Source organism: Silurus meridionalis, chromosome 1 (genome assembly GCF_014805685.1).
Source record: "Silurus meridionalis isolate SWU-2019-XX chromosome 1, ASM1480568v1, whole genome shotgun sequence".
Classification (NCBI taxonomy): Eukaryota; Metazoa; Chordata; class Actinopteri; order Siluriformes; family Siluridae; genus Silurus; species Silurus meridionalis.
Genome location: NC_060884.1, coordinates 5,979,096 through 6,001,774, shown reverse-complemented (window position 1 = coordinate 6,001,774; position 22,679 = coordinate 5,979,096). Strand labels below are relative to the sequence as shown.

The following is a 22,679-nucleotide window of genomic DNA, read 5'->3' as shown; positions in this document are numbered from 1 at the left end:
CAACACCACTGGAAGGGTCTCATGTGAAGTGAAGCAGCACTAACATGGTGAGAAATTCCTGAGAAGGGAGGCTGTTGATGGCTGCAGTTGCTCCTTTTCATCAAGAATGTGTAACGTAGGACACAGGGCTGGTCTGAAAAAGGCTCCCTAGTAATAGATACATAGCATTCCATGCTTCAAATGGTGCAAATTGCCCATGGATGTCATCAATGTTTCACACGATGAGTAGCGAGTGCTTCTGATATTACAGAAATATTAATGCTAAAGCATTTTTAAAAAGATTTTGTCTTGCCATTTTCTTTAAAGACACATGCTGTTCAAAGCAATGTTCCTTCCAAATTGCTTCATTATTGCTTGAAAAAAAAGAAAGAAGAGCCAAGTGTAGACAAAATTTCTAGACTAGTTTTATCCTTACTTTACATAGACACTATGGTAGAGAATTACTCAAAGTGTCTATGGTCCATCATTTAGAACTGGTGGGATGATGGAAAACATGCACACATACAACCAAAATCCCACAATTCAACAACCACAATCTGTAGCAGTACTAGAGTGGAGAATGCCGTTCTTACACGAGATATTCTACTATTGCTGTTTGGTGATCTGGTGAAAGCAAAACAATCATATGCTTAACATTATTTTGATATTTATATTATCATTCCCTGCACACGTCTACTCAAGCCATGCCAGCAAAATGCCAAATTTCCGCCGTGCCCCAAGTAGCACAAAGCACGAAATGATGCACATACAGGTGAAAAGATTAACATCCACAACAAAAATCTGAATGCAGGAAAGTGTGACCTCTGTGACCTAAACCAATGTGTGCACACACAAAAACAGACACACACAAAACAAGAACATTTTAGACAAATACAAGAACAATGTCTTCAATTATACTGTACGGCATTCACTGCCAGGATTATATGCCTCTTAACAAAGGAGCAACAAGGCCACAAATCTAAGCAGCTACTGGCAGGTCGTAAAAAGCCAGACCAAGTGGAGTGCAGCTGCGGACTGGAAACCACAGCAAATACCACAGGGCCTACAATAGAGTTGCAAAATAAGTCTGCATGCTGAACTGGAACACGGGGTCCAAAAGCTGTGTCAGGACGCCCAGTGACACAGACTTACAATGTAAATCTAATATGAGTCAGTGATTGGAATTCCAATGCAGAGCTGGGATCTGAGTCCTACAACAGAGCAGCTTCAGGAATCCCAAAGCAGGGAAGGTCTATAAAGTGTACATTAGAGCTGTACCAAGAGGCCCTCTGCAAAGCTGGGCCACTGCCATTTAGAAGAAGTTCAATCTGCTCATTAGCCAGGAGGCCTATAATGAAGCTCTAACAAGAGAACCAATGCAACCCACATTACTAGATCCATTAAAAAGCACACATCTTGATGAAGCTAATCCATAATACCAAGCTGTACCACTGAGGCCACTGAAGTAAAATTGGAAATGTAAAAAAAGTGTCCATGAATGAGCAACACAAGCCCTGAGGCCTACAATCAAGATGCATTAGGAGGCCCAAATCAAAGCTGGACCACTGAACCCATGAAAGAACAACATAAAGCTCCATAGGGCTCAAGACCGAACTCCACCAAGATTTATAATGAGCAGCTGGGCTATGAACAACAAACCTGAAAGAAGAGGCCCACAGCAAAGCTGAACCCCTGAGTGAATGATGGATCCATGCAAGGCATGATGGAGCTGTGGCAAGAGGTATATAAGGAGGTTAGCCAAGGAGCCCATGATCAAGCTATGACATTGAACACTTGAAATTCTAGATCATTCTAAGAATCCTAAAGTGGCCTGAATTCCTGGCAGCAGAGGCATTGTTGGAACCCAGTGCCTACTTTCAACACTGGCCTTGGGGTTTGCGGCTGACTTGAGGCCAAACAAACACATTCGTCAACCTTTAACTGAGAAGGAGGCCTGAAAATAGATGCCACACATAAGCTGTGTTTGACAGAAAGGAAAAACAGCAGATGCCAAAAAAAGAGACAGAAATGATACTGGTAGCAGAGGCAAAGTGGTGCCCAGAAATCCAGGAGTCCAGAACAGCAACTTAAAATTACAGAGCCATTACACAGGCAATGAAACAAATTATTACACTATAAACAATCAGCAAACAGGACGCCAAATGCTGCTACAAAACTCCGCAATCACTATATCAAGGCAAACAGTGTTCATTTTGAATGCAAGGGCAGGAATGTTAGACTAAATTAGACAAAATGCTGAAATTTAAAACATCTATAAGGAAACATTACCAGCGTCGTCATTTTTTTGCCCAGAACCCATAAATTATGATTAGTTCTTAGAGGAAAACCTCGCTGATTGCACTGATTGTACTTTAATACTTAAAAAACACATCTTTTAACACCTCTTACATGATAGATTTTGAAAAATAATGACTTTGTAAGAAAGTCTCATAAAGCGATTGAAGAAATTTATTTAAAAGAGTGCCAAAAGTAAAAACATAACATCATAAAAAAAAAAAAAAAAGTTACCAGTACCAGTATGGTCCATGTTGTGCAGCATAACACAATTAAACAGGCCATTTGGGAACAGTGCATGTGAACTGTCAGACCGGAACTGTAAATCTTCCCACAAGTTTCACTAAGCTACAGCTAAATTGCTGCAGGCAAGCAGAACTGTTTTAAAACACCGCTCTTGTTCCCCAAACACACACCAGGTGAATAATGAATGGACGGATGAACTTTTTACCCCTCTCTCACAGAGCTACTTTGCTCAACCAAGAATGCTAAAAATGTTTACTGGAAATAATCATAGTGTGGTGAATGACAGACTCAGGCCTCAGTCTACATGCCTTTCTGAGATTGTTACTCAAAAACCTGTCGAACATGATAAAGATATTTGCATATATACCTAGGTCATTCTGTCATTTATGTTCACAATCAAACATACATGAAGAGAGTACGGTACGCTGTTATGTCAGGCGTGAGAGAGAAATAAAACGATCGACGTTGACGTGGTAACAGCAACACTTCTTCATGTCGGATCTCTTTAAACCATCCTTTCAGTCAGAATGTCTTGTTTTATTTTGCACACATTGTCCTTCCCCTCACCCAAAGCAAAATCTAGTCAGAAATATATATATTTTTTCTTACAATTAACATGAAGTAAAAACATTGCACTGTTAAAACCAATATAACCTGCAAAACCATGCTCAGCCTGCTTCATAACAAACAACCTGTCGAAGAAAGAAAAAATAGGGAATCCTTTACAAATGTCATAACACGCATCTCCTCAAGAAAGCAGCTCAAAGACCAGGATGTAAATAGAGACAGTAGTTAGCAGAATGTTAAATCCACACAGCTAAGAGTGGCTACGAGTTTGTTTACAGAGGAATGTTCCATGTTTATGTGAATGCAAACACCGACTGACACGCCTGAGACAGAGCTGATCTACTATCCATCCCGCACCTGAAGCGTTTCAGGAGAAAGAGACGCACTCTAATATTTTAATGAGATGGATTCACCTGAAAACAAACCGAAGGCTAGCGCTGTACAAAAGAACAACGACGAAACAAAAGAACGCATTCGATGTCAAAAATAAATCACAGTCGCCAACTTTTTTTTGCATGAGGTATTTCTTTATATGACGATTTTAAATCAAGTTTAAGTAGGCAAAAAAAATTATAAAATTACACCCCAGCATTTAGTGTTCTTTTTTTTAACACTAAAATTGCATTTTGTTCTTTTAACTTCTTCAGCTGTGCATTAAATGTGTTTATTAGCTTGAAACATTCACACACAAACAATAATGGACCTCATTTATCCATCTTCAAGTAAAGACGTAGGATAGAAGGAGGCAGTAAAACATATTTCATCTCCCGACATTTGGATGTCAGTGTATTTCAGGCAAAAAATAAAAAAATAATAAACTTGACTTAATGATCTTCCTCTAATTCATATGCTTTTCATATGGTTCAAAATGGCATTACTGCAAAAGCTACGACTACATAAAATCTGTATCTCAGCTACGGCTGTTTATGTTATTCCTACGCCAGTACTATGGCAACCGACATCATACAAACTGGACTTCTGATGAGTCGTATCAGATCTTATCAGTATGCCTTAGTGACTCTTTAAAAGCTGTGGCTTGCAAGATTGTTTCAAAGATTCAAACTTTTATAACCTGTGGTGTTACATAAGATGGAGTGAAACCTGATGCTTTTTCATTCAACAATAGGTTTCGGTATCTTTGGAACAAGCCCGCCAGCGAAGCAGGAAGAGATTAAGCGAAATCTGAAGTGTTCAAGGGATTTTTAATGCCGGATCGTTTGTGGTCAACAAGCGGACATTCTAGTGCTTAAAAACTTGCGTGTTCCTTTTGTTTCGACGCGATAAACTAGGTAAATTACCGGTATGAATTTTTACTTTGAGCAAAAAATTAAGAAATCCTCCCTTAGCATGAATAACAGCTTTACACAATCATGGCATCCGGATAGTTCTCCAAACATTCAGCGGAAATACTTTGCCATGCTCCTTTTCAAACTTGCCAAAGTTGTCCTTCACTAGTTAGAGATTTGACCTTGTAATCCAGTTCATCCCAGAGCAGTTCAACAGGATTGTGACTGGACAGGCAAACTATCTAGCTGACTTTATAAAGCATGAGCCTATTAACTTGCAATATTTGTATTACTTTCAGATTTAATTTGGTTTTAGAAATAAATGTGTGGGATGGGGCTATGGGACAAGTGCTAACTCTTAACCAGATCTATGCTACCATTGGAGCAAATGTGGCCCATTTTAAAGGCCAGATCTACCAATGTTCAGCGTTAAGCTGGGCCAGTTTTATCTCCGGCTTTAATGCCGATCCCTTTAAACTGGTCAGATTTGGCCTGGGTTCTTTTTTGCAGTACCGGATCTGATCTGGCACAGATATGGTGAGACTTTTAACCTGCTGTAGTCCAGAATACATTAGTGGTGTGGGATGGTTTGATCAAAATAAGACAGCTGTGCTACCTTCTAAATGGAACTAGTTGTCCGTGTTTGAAGCCAGACAATCTCTCTCTCTCTCTCTCTCTCACACACACACACACACACACACACACACACACAGGATCACCACCATGTTTCCGGGTAATAACAGCTGGAAATGAGCCCTTCACCTCTCTGGCTGTTCTCTCTGTTTAGACTCCGGGAGAGCCTCATTCACAGCATTGTTCTGTTCTTGTACACACACACACACACACACACACACAACTACACAGTGTCTCTAGTACAGGAACTCACACAACACTACTCTCCTCCTCTCTCTCTTACTCACACACATGGAGTCAGGAGGCCATCATAGTCTGACGCCGTCTCTTATCGCCACTTCCTGTCACTGACTATTATGTGCTTTCCTTCCACCCAGCACACACACACACACACACACACACACACACACACACTTGCACACAAGCCATTCCAAAGGAAAATATTTCACATGCTAATGATGTCATTCAGCAAGGACCAGCAGGGCTCTTTGTCCCTCTGGAGTAAGACACACCCAACACACTCACAACATAGACAACATATGCCAATACTAGTGGGGTTTGGGCAGTGCGTGTTTATGAATCTGTGTCTGCTTCTGTTAATTGATTTGACTGTGTGTGGTGAGGAATGGAACTTAGACAATAACTAAACAACGTACCAAAAAAAAAAAAAAAAAAAAAAAAGACAGACAGACAGACTGCTGCTCGTAAGACATCGTAAGAAGATGTTATCTGTCCGAAAAGACAGATCACAGTAAGACATAAGAAAAGCTCTGACTGAACATCAAAAGTTCCAGAGAACTGCAACATTCCCGAACATCCGTGTGGCTTAAAGTGCCGTCTCATCTACTGGGAACACGAGCAGCCTGAAATTTCAATCACAGCCCATACGGAGACGATGAATCATCCTCCCATCTGGCCTGGGATCAGCTGGAGGAATGCAGGAAGACGGGACCGTCAAGAGACGGAGGACAGGAACAAGGAAAAGGGGGAGGAAAGAGGGTGGAGGGCTTAAATCTTGGGAAACGGGGGCGAGGGAGAAAACAAGAGACCCGAAATAGAAAAGGAGTCCAAGAAGTAGTGATGGACAAAGTGATTAAAGACAAAAGACTGTGGGGTGGATAAAAAGAAAAAAAAAAAAGAAAAACAAAGACACACAGTTGGACATAGTAAATGTCCAATCATAAGCCAATCAGTTCATAAACAACTGAGACGACTGCAGGTGTGTGGGGGTAACATGGTATGTAGGACCCTCCTATTTAACTCTAAGGCTGTGTTACACGAGGTGTGTTTTTTTTTCCCCTCAACTGCCAGCACGCGGTTAACATTTAATTATATGGGAAGCGGTTGTAAGGCAGGTGGAATGCGATGCTATTAAAAAGCGCTGCCGAGTCTTTTTTACGGCGACGCTTGCAAATATTTGTTGGAACGAGTGCATTCTTATAAGCATCTGTGAGATATTAAAATGTGAAAATTCTCGATTTTCTACCGAAAAATCAAGTTACAACAAAGGCACCCTCTCTAGAGATAAACCTAGTGATTTTTGATATGCATTATGGATATTAATAATAATTCTAATCTAGACAGCTAGTGAGCAATGACTAGCTAGCCATGGTTGTTACTAGCTAGCATTGTTTTGTTTAGCGTAAACGTTCTGGGAGTGTACATGTACACCTGGTCATAAGTATGGTATGTGCTTTTTGAGCATCGCATTCCACATTTAGTCCCAATTTGCTCTTATAATTCTCTCCACTCTTCTGGAAAGATGTTCCACTAGATTTTGGAGTGTGCTTGCAGACATTTGTGTTCATGTCCACAAGGATGAAAGTCCGGTACTGATGTAGGTGAGGTGGTCTGGGGTGCAGTCAGCATTCCAAGTCATCCCAAAGGTGTTCAGTGGGGTTGAGATCAGAGCTCTATAGCAGGAGAGCTTCCACTCCAAACCATGTAAACCATATCTTCATGGAGCTCGCTTTGTGCACAAAAGGCATTGCCATGCTGGAACAGGTTTGGGTTTCCAAGTTTTAGTGAACACAAAATTTGTTTAGAATTTTTAAGGTCAGGTGTCCCAATACTTTTGTCTGTATAGTGTATACATATCAGTACATTAGTCACACAGGACCGTTTTCTAAAGAAAATACTCTACTCTACTGAGATAGCACACAAAAAAAAAAACCAAGAAGAACCTTCCTTCTGGCCAGCATCGAAACGAGTCACTGCTATGAAATTTCCCGTCAGCTTCCTGTCTCCTAAAAATGCGTTTCATCTTAATTCTTGCCAAAGAAATATCTGACATGTTGGAAAACCTTTGCCTTGCACATAAACCATCAAAACATCAACCACCATTGACCCGTTCTACAATTCTCCAGATCCTATGTGAAAATCTAGAGAGTCAGAGCTAATAAAATAATGCACCAATGAGAAATGATTAGATGTCGGTTAAATACTCGAACTGTTTGTTGTTTTTCTGCTACGGGAACTGATGACTCGTTCCAACAGTGACAGAATAGCTACGGAACTCCCCACCGTGTGGTCACATGACATGAGCACCAGGTCATAAATAATAATAGTCAAAGAGTCAAATCAAAATATGAAACGGGATTTTATTTAGAAGATGATGGAGTGTGCATTAGCTTGTTTGCTCACTCGATGTGTCATTCAGTTACATTTAGAAAGAATTTTGAACGTCTATTTGAATGGTTTACACAGTTGTGGTTCTTCTTCAAACTGTTATGACTATACACTAAAAACCAATGACTACACTGTATATGAAATCAAAAACATCTCAGCAAAATATTTTAATACCATGAAATATTTAAAAGATAAGAAGTTGTGTATCCTTTGCCTCCATGAAAGGCAAAAAAAACCACATGCTTGTTAAGGTAAGTTTTGCAAACTAGCCAACGCTATATTTTGCACAGCTATTTATTTATTTTTTGCTAATGCAATGTTAGACTAGCACTGATTCCAGCATCTTACAGAAATTAGCAAAGCAGCTAGTCAAATTTGAATGTAGAAACTTTTTGCCTGGCTGCATAATTAATTAATTTTGTGTCAAAATTCAATTCAATTTAATTGGTATAAGGTTTTTAACAACAGATATTGTCCCAAATCAGTTTGACATAATGAAATCGTTAGCAGATATGCATTTTTAGCATTATAAATTAGTCCATATAAGTTTATTACTAATGAGTGAGCCAGTCTCGACAGTGGCAAGGAAAAACTCCTGAGAGCGAAGCAGACTTAAAAGAGGAACCAGACTCAAAAGAGGAACCCATCCTCATCTGAGTGACACCGAATGTCCATTCATTATTGTTCCCTCATTGTTGAGATTATCAACTGTTCACTGATGGACATTTGATTGAAAAAAAAATTTAACGTTTCATTTCATGGCAATTGTAGCAAACCATCCACACTAGTCGCAGTCCAAAAGTTTTCCATAGCAACGATCGGCATTATCACTCAGAACACAGTAGTCTAAGAGATAATTCTGTAACGGACCGTATACTTAGAAACTACACAAAAGCAAGAAGAAAAAGAAAAACGCTAATGCAGGAAATGCAGAAACATCTGAGATGCAACTGCATCCAGACCCAAATTTAACTCGCAGAATATGATTGCCACAGTTTTGGTTTGTGTCAAAGAAGACACTGGATGAACTTTACACTCCAATCTGAAGAGGAATTATTTCACCAGATTTTGGCAGTTGAAAGCATTTGGATGAGTACAAAATAAGCGTGACAATTACAAACCACATGCAAAGCATAATAGCCTGAGGTGGTAAAAGTACCAATGTTCTTTATTCAAGTACTTCGCATTATGGTAAGACTTAAGTACAGCTTCAAATTCATCACCCAAGTAGAAAACTATTTTACTGAAACAGGTCATTGTTTATAACACAACCTGTGCACTAAGACACGTACAGCAAATACACCACAATGTGGATGTATAGAAAATAAAAACAGTTGACAGGGTGAAGCACACTCTAAGGGTTTTTTTTTTCTCAGGTGACCTAAGAACCTTTTCTTTTGCCTTAATTTAATAATAACAAAAAAAGCTCAAAATAAAGAGAGGCTGATAATAGAACAGCTGCTTTAGCATGAGGCATATCAAATATAATACATGAAATCATTTCTAACAGAATTAAAACGTGAAATAAGTGCACTTCACGACAGGCCACGTAACACCTCTGTTCTTGAATATTTTACTCGACCACAGCCAGTCATATCAATCCTGCTGTCGGAAAGTCGTTCTTTCTCTCTTGGTCACACCCGCTGTCCCCTCTTTCTCTTTCTGCTTTTTTCTCTCTCCCCCTACATGATTTTTCCCACAGCCTGAGAAGCTCAGGAAGCTCCGATTACCACGGCATATTAAACCAACAAACCTCCTGCAGAGAGCGGTCAGGTCGCACGCAAAGAAAGCGAGACGGCCTGTTCGAGCAGGAACAGAGAGACAGCACTGTGTCCTCTTGAATTCCTCATCACCCCTCAAGTCGTGCTCTAAACAGTCAGATGTAATAGGTTTAAGAGGTGTAGAAGGTTTTCAGTATGTCAGTGAGACTATAAGGCTCTTATTCAGCACTTTAAAACGAGTCTTAAAGGCTCAATTCGGAGGGTTTTCCGAGCAACGGATGTCTGAATAAACACTGTCTGAAAATAGTGCATCATTTATTCACACGCTGGCAATGCATACACCTTAAATCCAAGTATGTCCATGAAACAAGAGACTTACAAACACACCCTACTGGGAAATGAACAATTACTGCTTTCTTTTTTTTTTATTGAAGGTGCATGGTATAAAATGGATGAAAATAATAGTTTGATTGAAAATAAAGATACTGTATGTACACGTGCGGTATGCAGATAATCTGCCAAGACATGCTTAATGTGCGAAATTTGCCTCTGGTGTTTAGCACCGAGGTGGGTATTAATGGCCCCCCAGGGTCCTCGGGTCAGACGTGTGCTCGGATTACGTCCTGTGTGGAGTCTAGCATTGTCTCCACATCTCCTATGGGTTCTCGAGTTTCCTCCTATACTCCAAAATAACACCAGTGTGTATACTGGTTATGCCAAATTGCCCCTAGGTGTTAAAGAGTGTGTAAATGACTATGGCGCCCTGTGGGGGACTGGAAATCCCATCCAGGGTGTATTCCCGCCTCGACTAATACATTTCTCGGGACAGGCTACTGAACCACTTAGACCCGAAGCACTGAAGATGTACTGAAGATTTTTAAATACAGACTCTTTCACGTCAGAAATTCTGACAGAAAGACAGACACATTGATAGAACTTTATTGCCATTGCAATGTGCAGGCAAAACAGCAACAGCGATTATTGTCTAAAAAACTGCCAACAAAATGAGTACACCCTAGTGTCAAAACTGTGTGCAAAGTATCAATGAGCAACATTGTTATTTAGCACTGCCTCAATTCTCCTGGGGATGGAATTTACCAGAGCTGCACAGGTTGTTGTTGGGATCCTCTTCCACTCCTCCGTAATGACATCACGAAGTTGCTGGATGTTAGACAAATGACGCTTCTCCAACTTCCGCTTGAAGATGCCCCACAGGAGCTCAACAGGGCTGAGGAGGCATATTTGGCCCGCTTCAGCTTACTCAGCAAGGCATTTGTCATGTTGGTCTTGTGTTTGGGGTCGTTATTAGTAGTTTTAATACTTAATTTAATAGAAAACACAAAATTTGGGGGGTTGGGCTGTGCTCCACTAGATTGTGGAGATTTGTGCTCATTCAGCCACAAGGGCTTTAGTAAAGTCAGATACTAGTGTAGGGTGAGAAGGTCTGGGGTGCAGTCGGCGTTCAAATTCATCCGAAAGGTGTTCAGTAGTGTTGAGGTCAGAGCTCTATAGCAGGCCACTCAAGATCTTGCACTCCAACCCATGTAAACCTTATCTTTATATATTTACAGGAAACACTGTCATGCTGGAACAGGTTTAGGTCTCCTAGTTCAAGTGAAGGGGAAATTTAATACTAATGCAGCCGAAGACATTCTATAAGATTGCGTGCCTCCAATTTGTGGTAACAGTTTAGAAATAATGACAAATGGCTGGAAAAAGTCAGGCATCCCAGTACAAATAGTGTATATATGACTATGATGACTTAAGCGTACAAAGGTTACATAAGATGAACGTGTTGAGAGATTGGGTATGAGAACAAGAGCAGAAGGCAGGTTGTGTTTGTTAAAACATGCCCGCATGCAAACCTGTGTAAATCTTGAGCAGAACTCATGTCAGCACTTCATAAGCTTAGTTTGCATTGTTCCAAACATTGTCCTTTCACAGTCGATAGTCTTTCAATAGAAGTCTTTTTTTTTTCGTTTCAGACCGACACACAGGTGCATGCAAAATGGAGCTGCGTTGTTTAGAGCTTAAATGCAGCCGATCCGTCAAGACCTGTTTCATATCTGCAGTTTGGTCTTTAGCTTTGCACTGGAATAACATTAACAGTTTTGTTTTGAAATCTCTGGAATGAAAACTGATAAAGTGTGTTTTTACATGCACATTAAAATGCTCAATGTAAAGGACGAGTAGCGTATGATCATCTAGTTGAGACCGATAATGAACTTGAGTGATGAAGCCGAGGATGACGAACTGTCAGAATCAAGATTCACATACAATCGTATCAGCACTGGTATCTTCTACTGCTGGGTGCATTCCCTGGGAATGAGGTGGGAATACATACGTCAGTGTTTTTTGCAGGGCAAGTATAAAATATCACACGCTACAATATACTGTTCACGCCATGAAAACTTTCAAATAAGCATTTAGACTCTACATTGTGAGGGAAAAGAAGAGTCACAAAAAGTTCTTTAGCACATAGTATGAATGCAACTGTTGAGGGATTTAGGTCACATCTGATAACTGATAGACCTGCAGGGACGTAAACCATCACTCAAAGCAGTAAAAATAAGACACCACGCTTCCAAAAGTGATTTTGGCGCAAAAGTTGCTACAGGGAGCAGACAATGAAACAAATTTATATTTTATATATATATATATATATATATATATATATATATATATATATATATATATATATATATATATATATATCGATCGTTCTTTCCAAACACCAAAAAAAAACAGCACTTAATGCCGGTATACACTACAATTTTGTGTTCCACCAGGTTGTTGGTTGTGGCGCTAAACTCTGGAGCGCTCTGGACAGGTAACACAGAAGATCTAAAAATGAAAAACTGGAGGAACGGGGGAAAAAAACAGTGAGAAACAAGGAGAAAATTCATATGGAAGCCGTTTCCCCTACATTTTTTTTGTCACAATTGAAACTGTTTTTCCCCTCGCAATTACATTTTTTTTTTTTTGTTTTAGCAGCGTGACCCCCTCTGTAGTGTCAAAGTTTTACACACTGAAAATGAAATAGCTACAATCAATAGAATCGCATGGTATTAAACTAAGCCTCCAAACCCTGAAGAGGAGAGGGAACAAGACAGGTGAAGCAGAGGAGCCTCGTTCATACACCAACAGCTTCAAACTTCAGGCAGACAACATGGTTACAGGTGGATGCACCAGAAATGTTGGATGTTGATGATAAATAAAGTTGGATTTGCAAGATTTAAAAGTGGAACTGCAAGAGATGGAGTCAGAATCGGGAGAAATGAGGTCAGAATCGCAAGAAATAAAGTCGCAATTGCAAGGATCAAAAAATTAGAATTGTGAGAAAAAAGTCGGAATAAGGCAAACTTTTTTAATGTGGCGGAAACGGGCTTCCATAGATTCAGGGTAAAGAATTTCAAAGTTTGGGATCATTTTAAACTAAAACAAAGAAAACGCTGTATAGTGCGTTTACTTCTTTTTTGTTGTTTTAAGTAATCTGAAATAAATTTTGATATTTTTATTTATAATTGTATTAATATATTTGTATTTTGATGTAATGTGGAAATTAAAGGCACCAAATGGGTTTAGTTTTCACAGATATTCCAGTGTGCAATTTCAGCAATAAAAAAAAACAACAACCTGTCTTATTTTCTCTTGTATATTAGGCATTGCTTTTTAATAAATAAAAAAAATACTTATCCTATTACTCGATTAATTGATGCATTAATCGAGCAATAATAAATGTTAAATTGATTAACATGGTCAGTAGGTCTTTGTGAAAACAGTTTAAAGGAATACTGGATTCTAATTAGAAAGAAAATCATGTGCACTTGTCGCAGCAGTGGTCTCGCTTGTATGAGGTACGTCTTCTAGCTATTAAAGACAAATGAATTCATTTTCTATTTAAATGTGAATGCACATTTTTTATCACTTATTCCAACCTCTTCTGGAGCCTACTAGTTGTAATGTTCCGATTTCTTTGCAACTCATATTTGTTAATGCAAACACACTCATTGTTAATGAAAGTTTAGGGTTTTGTTGTTGGTGGTGGTTTTTAATAGGGTGATAGACTCGTTATGGGTTGGCGTGTTTTTTTTTTCTTCTTCTGACTTGTTCAACAAACTCTGAGGGACACGAAGTGCCAAAAAACAAATGCATTATGCGATAACGTCTTCGAATATTGTGATGTTCTTTCCATATTGCTCATCGTTAGACATGACACCTTCTGCAATACGATTGAAAAAAAAATAAAAACCCTTAAGATACAAACCACAAGCGCGCAAGCAGATGATACGGCGCGGACTAGCAGACTCAGGCAACAGACAGCAATCTGTGTGTAGACGTGATTTTGCAGAAGTTGCGCAAAAGGTCCACCGCACAGCACAGCAGTAGGGCAATGGGTAAAAGCAAGACAAGATGAATTGCAGTGTCTGCTCGAAGTTTCTAAGAAGCAGACGTGTGTGTGTGTGTGTGTGTGTGTGTGTGTGTGTGTGTGTGTGTGTGTGTGTGCGCGCGCGTGGGGGGAAGTTCTGCTGGTTTCCAGTGGAAGTGGTGAGACAGGAAGTGCGATACGTGATCAGATGTCTGCAAGGAGACGAGACGCAGCCGCACAGCCGTCTGAGACGCTTCCGGTGCGAATGATAGGGACAAAGGTCAAAGGTAAAAAAGGGGCAAGTTGAGCGCTTACTGTGCAGGGCTTATGTGCATAATCGGGTGCACTTCAAAGCAAAACACAGTTATGAGTTGTGCCAGCACAAGCTGGTATTTAATAAGCGCTTACTTAATGTGTTTACTTGCAATTACGAGCCATTTCCTCGGCTTAGACCAAACAGAACAGGACTTGGAATGGTGATCGTTCAATCGTTTCGAAAACAATATCTCCAAATATAAATATAAAAATGCTCAGTAAAATATGTATGGAAAACAGGTTTCACTTCCACTTGTTGGATTAAACTGTGGTTTTATTACAAAAAATAGGAGACGTCTTTTTTTTGTAATGTGTGCACAAAAGTCACTTAATAATACCAGGTATGTGAGAAAGAGATGAGCAAAGATGACAACAAAAGACAGGACACGGTTATTTAAAAAAAAATAATAATAATGCTCGCATGCAAGTCAGAGACAGTCGGCGCAAAGTTTGCATATTCGAAACCGATTTCCCAAAAAGTCAGCAAAAGTTGTGTTCCTGTCAACTGCTGTTCTCTTCTGCAAAGGAGCAACATGATGACCTCATTAAAAGTGCACCAGCCAAACACACAGTCATGGAGAGACTGAAATACGCACACGGCATCATTTATTCCAAAGAGGACTTTCCTTTATCTGCATGCCAACTTTTACACCTCAGTCAAGTACAAATTTCTTTTTGGTTGGTTTTTTCTTTGGTTTTTTTTCAATATTTAGGGGCAAGTCTGTAAGATGAGGCACAGCAGAGCTTCCAGAGGTACTGGCATTTCAAAAAGCTTTTATTATTCTCATTGGTGTGTGAGGAAAATTTCAAACTGGTGCCAAATGGCTGCATTTGCTACAGAAACTTACTTTAGATAGTATGCATGAACTTTTATTTCTCCTTTTGTTTATCCAAGCACAAACAATTATACTTCTGTTATCTGACTTTTTTTTTAAAAAATGGCTCACAAGCTATGAAAATATCATATTACATAAAAAAAAATAAAAACCTGTCAAGTATTGACTTAATTAGAATACCCCCCTCCCACTTTTATGCAAATACAACAACGAGCAATCAATCAATATAAACACACTTCATCAGAGACAAGTGCAAAGCCAAATGTTCACTTTTATACAAAATGCTGCTCCTGTATTCAGTTTTTAAGTTTTTAATACTCTAAACAACATGGGCATGGACAAATAGGGATACTTTATGCAAATGTATGTTTATTATTAGTGAAACCAAACGCAACATAGTGCATGAAGACAAAATATTCTTGTACATGTAAGTGTAATTGTAATTATGGTGGTTTCAATTACGTAAATCATCAGGACACCAAACGGAACTTTTGCTATGTTTCCACACGGACGGTTAATGAGGTGATACCGGAGAAACTGTATCTCTTCTAACTTTCATACATTAATTGTGGTTAATTGTGTGCATCATGGCGGATTTTGGTACTCTATCTATCCGTCCATCCATCCATCTAGCCGTCCATCCATCCATCCATCTATCTATCTATCTAGCCTCATTTTTTTTATTTATATTTTCAATAAAAATGGTGAAACGAATGCATGCTGTATTAATCACGCATTAAATATTAAATTAATTTTAATATATATTAGGGCTGTAACGGTACACAAAATTCACGGTTCAGTACGTACCTTGTTTTTTAAGTCACAGTTCAATTCAGTTTCTGTACAGTTAGGGGGAAGAAATGCACAACATAAAACTGCTTGTGAACATCAACAATTTACATTTTTTAAACAATTTTAAATAAAATGCCTGCTTGGTTAAATAATATATATATAACGTTTTATGATATTTTATAAAAATTTAATTGTATGAATCAAAATAATGCAATACACATTTATATTATAATGATTAAAGTGAGTATTCAATTTAAAAAATAAAAATGTAATGAAATTAAATAAAAGGAAAAAATTAAAAATAGTTTACAGTTGTTAGATCTTATTTGGGTAATGTTTGTGTGCGCGTGTGTGTTTTACACTTAATATTCCATTTTCTATAATCTACTTATTTCAGCATATACTTTGACAAATGTCTTCATTCCTTCCGTCCTTCATTCATTCACTCCACTTCCACATGTGGAATTGTCTGGATTTTCTACATTTAAGAAAAATTCTTGAAGCTGGATCATAAAACGCGTGCGACTTCCTGGTCAGCGGCTAACACTAGCAAAATGGATTATTTAGCGTTTTCATGCATGCCGCCAAACAAATCTTATTTCCGGTACAGAGTGAGTAGCCACAGTGACACTGCGATATTTTATTGTCTATTTTTATACCTCTGGCATTGTTGTGTATGTTATCAAGATTAATAATAAAAATTAAAGACTAATCATACTTCAAAGAACGTAAAAAGAACTGCATTCGATACACACACATTAGATAGATAGATAGATAGATAGATAGATAGATAGATAGATAGATAGATTAGATAGATTAGATAGATTAGATAGATTAGATAGATTAGATAGATACCCCACAAACACATTTATGAACACTAGTAGGTCACCAACCTGCCACTGATTAAAAATTACATTACAGGAGGTCTGAAATAAGCTGCAAATATGGAAATGAGCACAAGACCTACAGCAGCTAGTGGAACAAAGTACTGCTTTCTCAGGCAAATAGCCTCATCTTTCATTGAGGAAATGAATTTGCCTAAAGGTAGCAAAGAAACATGATGAAACAAAAAGTACAGGGAATCGAGCTCATTTCTGAGAACACAGAACTGATTTTTCCGCTTCTGTCCAAAGTACACGTGGCAGAATAGAATGATAAGGAGATCTGAAGCTAGCTGAGAATCACTGGTTTAGAATGAGCCAGATACAGAATTAATATCACACCTTAGATACTTAAACCCTGCCTGCGAGTAAAGTAAAAAGACGATAGGTCAAAATATCATCATGTAGAGCGACATGCTTCACCACGTGCATACGGTGTCAGGCACAGGTGCGTCATCTGATATCTTTTATTATATTATTAAAAAAAAGATATAATTTTGTGCACTTTTACGCAAAACGTATGTATCTGCGCTGGTTTTCAGTAGCAAGACAACATTTTGAGAACTGAGACAGCAAGATAAGATCGGTCTACATCACAGAGTATACAGTATCTCGGAATTGATCACAGATAAATCCTGATAGTCAGTGAAACAAGGTCATCCCACATGTGTGAATGCTGACTAAGGGAAAATGTTGAGCACGTGTTATAAATAAATATAAATTCAAGTTGGCAGTTTACTCTTAGTAAAGTCTTTTACTCTTATATATGTATAAAATGTAATTGTGGACACCTGACCATAAGATTCATATGTGTATCCTATTTCACATTTAGTCCCCATTTGCTGTTATAATAACCTCCACTCTTCTGGGAAGATGTTCCAATAGATTTTGGAGTTTCATTCTGTAGATTTGTGCACATTCAACCACAAAGCCATTAGTACTGATGTTGGTGAAGTGAGGAGGCCTGGGGTGCAGCCAGTACCTCAAATTCATCCCATGTCAAACCATATGTTCATATAGCCGGCTTTGTGCACAGGGACACAACCTGCTAAAACTTTTCTGATGAAACCAAGATTGCACTGTTTGTCCTCAATTGTAAACATTATGTCTGGAGAAAACCAGGCACCATCGCAATAGTGAAGCATGGTGGTGGCAGCATCATGCTGTGAGCCTGTTTTCAGCAGCAGGAACTGGGAGATTAGTCGGGGTTTACCGAAATGGAGCAAAGGACAGAGATATCTCAATAAAAACCTGTTCCAAAGCACTCCGGACCTCAGACGAAGGTTCACCTACAAACATGACAATGATCCTAAGCACATTTAATGCTACTGTATCCAAGACATTCCCAATTGTATGGCTCTAGCTTTGTGGTAACAATTTGGGGAAAAACCACATATGCCTGAAACAAAATCAGGTGTACCAATGCTTTTGTCCATATAGTGTATTTTCTCTGAAAGTTTTACTTGCCAAATAAAAATATAAAATTATTTTTTTTATGCAGTGCTAGTCATCTGAAATATCAGCTAATCAGACAATGGAAAAAAAAAAAAACACTACAGTTGCAGTCCCTCTCCTCAAACAACCATCCAAGCACCTGCTAATATTTCCAGTGTATAAATATGATGAACAGAAAAGTTTAATGAACAGTTGTAAAGCAGATATTTAGATGGACTAAATTTGTGATATTGGGGGTAAAAGATGAGAGACAAGGTGGATGTGTTGGAGTGAGAGTGTAGCCTGCCAGCTCCACCAGTAAGCTCTGATCAACACACACACTCTCTATTGATACTTGGCATAGAGAGTCTTTTCAGTAGCACAGTGTGAGAGAAAGTTACTTACAAGCCTGATTACTGATTGGGTACTAACAAGCCTCAACACAACTCGTACACTAATAGCTCAAACACCAAGCCACACACTAATGGAACATAAGAAACTTTCCTGTTCCAGTGTTTTACATTGAACACAAGTTTCCTCCCATAGGCTCAAACCCGTTACAGTGAAAGATGAATTCTTTATTTTCTACATGTGTAGGGAGTTTTTCCTTGCCACAGTCGCCATGGCTTGCTCATCGGGGATAAATGCACACCATTCACCTTAACTGTTGATTTCTGTAAAGCTGCTTTGAGACAATGTCTGTTGTGAAAAGCGCTATAGAAATAAACTTGACTAGTTACACATACATACAGATAGACAGATATTGTCCAATAGAAACAATCGATTACAGAAATATTATAAGATACAGTATAGATGTTTAGATAATTAACATGAAATACGGACAAACAAACCAATACAAATATATCTTCATAACAGGTAATAATTTGATACAAATATTTAAAAACTAAATAAATGGCTGGCCAGGCAGACAAACTGACAACTAAATACATGGCTATGCAGACAGACAGATAGATAAAAAGATAGGTGAACAACAACATAGGCAAGACAAGCAAGCAGACAAACAGACAGAGATAGATAGATAAAGAAATAACTAAATCCCTAGGCAAGACAGAGAAAAGAAAATAAATAAATCTCTAGCCAAGACAGACAGACAGGCAGACAAGGAAATAAATAAATCCCTAGGCAAGACAGGCAGACAGACAGACAAGGAAATAAATAAATCCCTAGCCAAGACAGACAGGCAGACAAGTGGTTAGAAAGCTACAGAGACCAAAACATTTTTTTATCTTTATAAGAAATTTAGAAGACAGACACAGACAGCTGAACAGACAGATTCAGTACCTGATAGATAGAACAATAATAATGTCAAGGCGAGATAAAGTTTAATATCGTTCAGCAGAAATGGCTTCCTAGAACATTTCCTGTTATACTTTGCTCTAATCAGTCATGGCTGGTACTGCTGTTATTAATCGAGCAAAACCCGGTGAATCACAATGCCTCGGCAAACCTTTTTAGAAAGGAAAAAGAAAAGGCTCAATTTTGTTCTACTTTGATACTTGACCTGTGGTTTTCCTTCTTATTAAAGAAGCCTCCGGCAACCCCGATTTAGCAGCAGGCTGATTCAGAAAACCTCACACACATTTATGGTTAATGATTCATTAGTGTTTGTGTCAAGAGATCGATCCGTGCCAAAGGAAGCAGACAGAAAAGGGCGTGAAAGAAGACCTCACAGCTGCTGTGCTGTTTTATGGCATTATCTTCCTTTCCTCTCATTAACTCAGTTGCAATGAATTAGAGAAAGCTGTGTCGCTGACAGACTCGCATAACGCATGCCACAAATGAACCCATCAGACGTTAGAGATAAATATTGAATGCCTCTAGTGGCCATTCGGTGCCAATTGACCAGACGATTGTGAGTTTAAATCCCAGGACGGAGACGAGTAACTGTTTGGCCTTGATGCAAAACTCTTGTCTTGGACTGGATTCTCATGAATCACTTGGGATAAAAGGTAACTGCCAAAGAGCTAAACAAAAAAGTAATTACAACAAGATTCTTTGGTGAAGAGGAAAGAAGTTGACAGAGTGGAAAAATGACAGAGAAGTAAAGGATATTTATTTATACTTTATTAAATGAACCACGCTCTTTTGCAGAATGATGAAAGTTGAAGATTGCTGGGAAACAGTAACATGCTGGAACGTGTTTAGAGCAAACGTTCGTCCATTTGTTTTCTGCAATAGTATGTTTTGGGGGATTTTGGAGAAACGAAGAGACAAAAAAAAAAGAAAACCATGTAAAGAAAATCCACACAATGGACAGTCTCAATCTCAGGTGATCACACCAGGAACCCAGAAGTTGTGAGATCCCAATGATCCCCGCTGCAGCGAATGCTATCGGCTGGTATTTCAAATAAGTTTTAAGAATCAAAGCAGGCGGAAACTTTATTCTAAACTTTTAAAACAGGGGAATAGTTAAACAACGGCAAAATCACAAATATATTCTTACACTATAGCCAAAGGTTTGATCTTTATTCCAAGTGTGTTTTGCAGCCCCCATGATGTTAAAAAGATCCTTCTAAAAGGTTTTAGACTGGAGAGAAGGAATGATCTAAATTAGGGAGAAAACTGAAGTAGAGGGGTAACAATTATTAGCATTTGCGAAGTCAAGTGTAAAGTGCTGCAAAGTCCTTCCTTCCAACCTTGACTTTATGGAGCTTGCTTTGTACACTGGTTCATGCTGGAACATTTTTGGAGCCTTTTATGTCCAGTGAAGAAAAAAATCCTAATACCACAGCATGCAAAAACACACTATATGATTGTGTGCTTTCAGCTTTATGCTGGCAACAGTTTAGGAAGGACCCACATGCTGGGGTGATGGTCAGGTGTCCAAACTTTCAGCCATATTGTGTAGGTCTAGGACAAGACTAAATTCTTTTTAAATGATCGTTATACTGCATGCTTTCGAAACTTCAATTCCACTTTTCTGTAAAGATGCTTTTAGAGTGTGCTTGTGGAGATTTGTGCTCATTCAACCACACGAATGTCTGGCTTTGTGTATGGTGATGTATAGGAGATATAAAAATTGCAATTTTAGTGAAGGTTCCCCAAAATGAAAAAAACTGATATGGGAATCCTTTTTTAAATTGGATGCAGTAATGGAGACCATCTGTCCACTATTGATTCAAGTCTATTAATAACCAAAAGGTCTTCAATAAGTCCAGAAAGAAATAGTAAACCTTATTCAATGCATTCAATGTTCCAATTCATCCGAAATGGTGTTTAACAGGGTTGAGATCAGCGCCTAATAGCAGTAGATCTTACATTCCAACCCGTGTAAACTATATCTTCATGGAGCTGGCTTTGCTCGAACAGGTTTGGGTCTTCTACCTCGAGTGAATGCAAAATTTCATGCTACGCATCCAAAGACGAGGAACCGCACAAAATTGGAAAAGTCAGTTGTGGCAACATTTGTGTCCACTTTACTCATGCGTTAAAACATCATGCCTTTTAAAGCATGCATGTCGCCCGTGTATGGTGAAGTAAATGAGAAATAAAAACTGCAAATCAAGAAAAAGTTAAATACTGCTATAGGGTTTTCAGATATTTAAATAAAAAAAGAGAGTCCACCTGTCCACCACTGATCACGATTCATTCGAGACTATTAATAAAGTTATCAGGGGGGCAGGATTGTGTTCAGGAGTGGCAGCAGCCACCCCAGAAAAAATGCCACTGCTGTGGCCACGCCCCCTGGATACCACGTGGCACGCCGTAACAACACCTAAGCTGAGAACAGTGATGTAATGCTGATCTCGGTTTCAGAATGAACAAATGCAATTAATACTCTACTGAAAAGTAAAAGAAAGGGGGGAAATTATGATGGTTGGAAATTAAAACAAAAAAAGTTGTTAAAGTTGTTTTTAAGGTGTTATTTATTAAAACTGAATAAAATTAGTTATTTAGCAACACGGTCATGTCTTTTGTTTTTTAATGTATACAATTTGTACCGTTTCAAATCTACAGTGAAGGTTTCAAAGTTAACATTTGTGTATATTTTTATATGATTTTATCATTTATAAATTATATATAATAAAGAGAAAAAGTAGGGAAATGAACTTGCCTGTGAGCCGCAGTTTCACTGGACCATTTCTCCTCGCCCCTTGATTAGACATTCCCTTTATATTCCAGCTTGACGTTTATTTCTAGCTTTTATTTTTATACTAAATTGTTTATCTGACTACAAAGAAATCTTCCTAAACAAACTCGTGTATTTTTTTTTCAGCGTTCACACTCCAGTCAATGCGAGTGAACGCGCCGAGGACGCAGAATTACAACCTCCGGGTGGAAACACAAGCAAGCACTGAACCTTCACTTCCAACTTTCCTGCAAGTTAAAAAGAAAAAAGAAGAACCAAAACGTCTCGAATAAGTCCAGAAAGAAACCCTAAATCTTGTGGAAGTGTTATTTAATCCCGCTCCATGGGGAAATCACCGCAGTTTCTTGGACAAACCAGTTTATTTTCGGTAGGAGTGGAAGTTGTGAGCAGCCAAGAAATCTATTTAACGAAAGGCTCGATTCCAAATAGACGTGTAGTGCACTACGCGTGACGCCGAGCCCCTAGTCGAGCCCTATTCGGTCGCGCGCTGAGGCGAGTGCGCGCGTGTAGGAAGTGCGGAGACATTTAGACTACACTCCGTTTCTGTCGACAAAAATGGAGCAAACAGCGACAACCCGTGGACAGA

General features: G+C 38.7%; 1 protein-coding gene across 1 annotated transcript in view; it reads right to left on the bottom strand.

The window, feature by feature from the left end:
• LOC124384389 (E3 ubiquitin-protein ligase SMURF2-like) overlaps positions 1-22,575 on the bottom strand; it is a 63,949-nt gene extending 41,374 nt beyond the window's left edge. The window contains exon 1 of the mRNA XM_046847185.1: positions 22,058-22,575. Coding sequence (XP_046703141.1) covers positions 22,058-22,109 — 52 coding nt within the window. The 5' untranslated portion in view covers positions 22,110-22,575. The remainder of the gene's footprint in view (positions 1-22,057) is intronic.
• Positions 22,576-22,679: the final 104 nt, after the last annotated feature.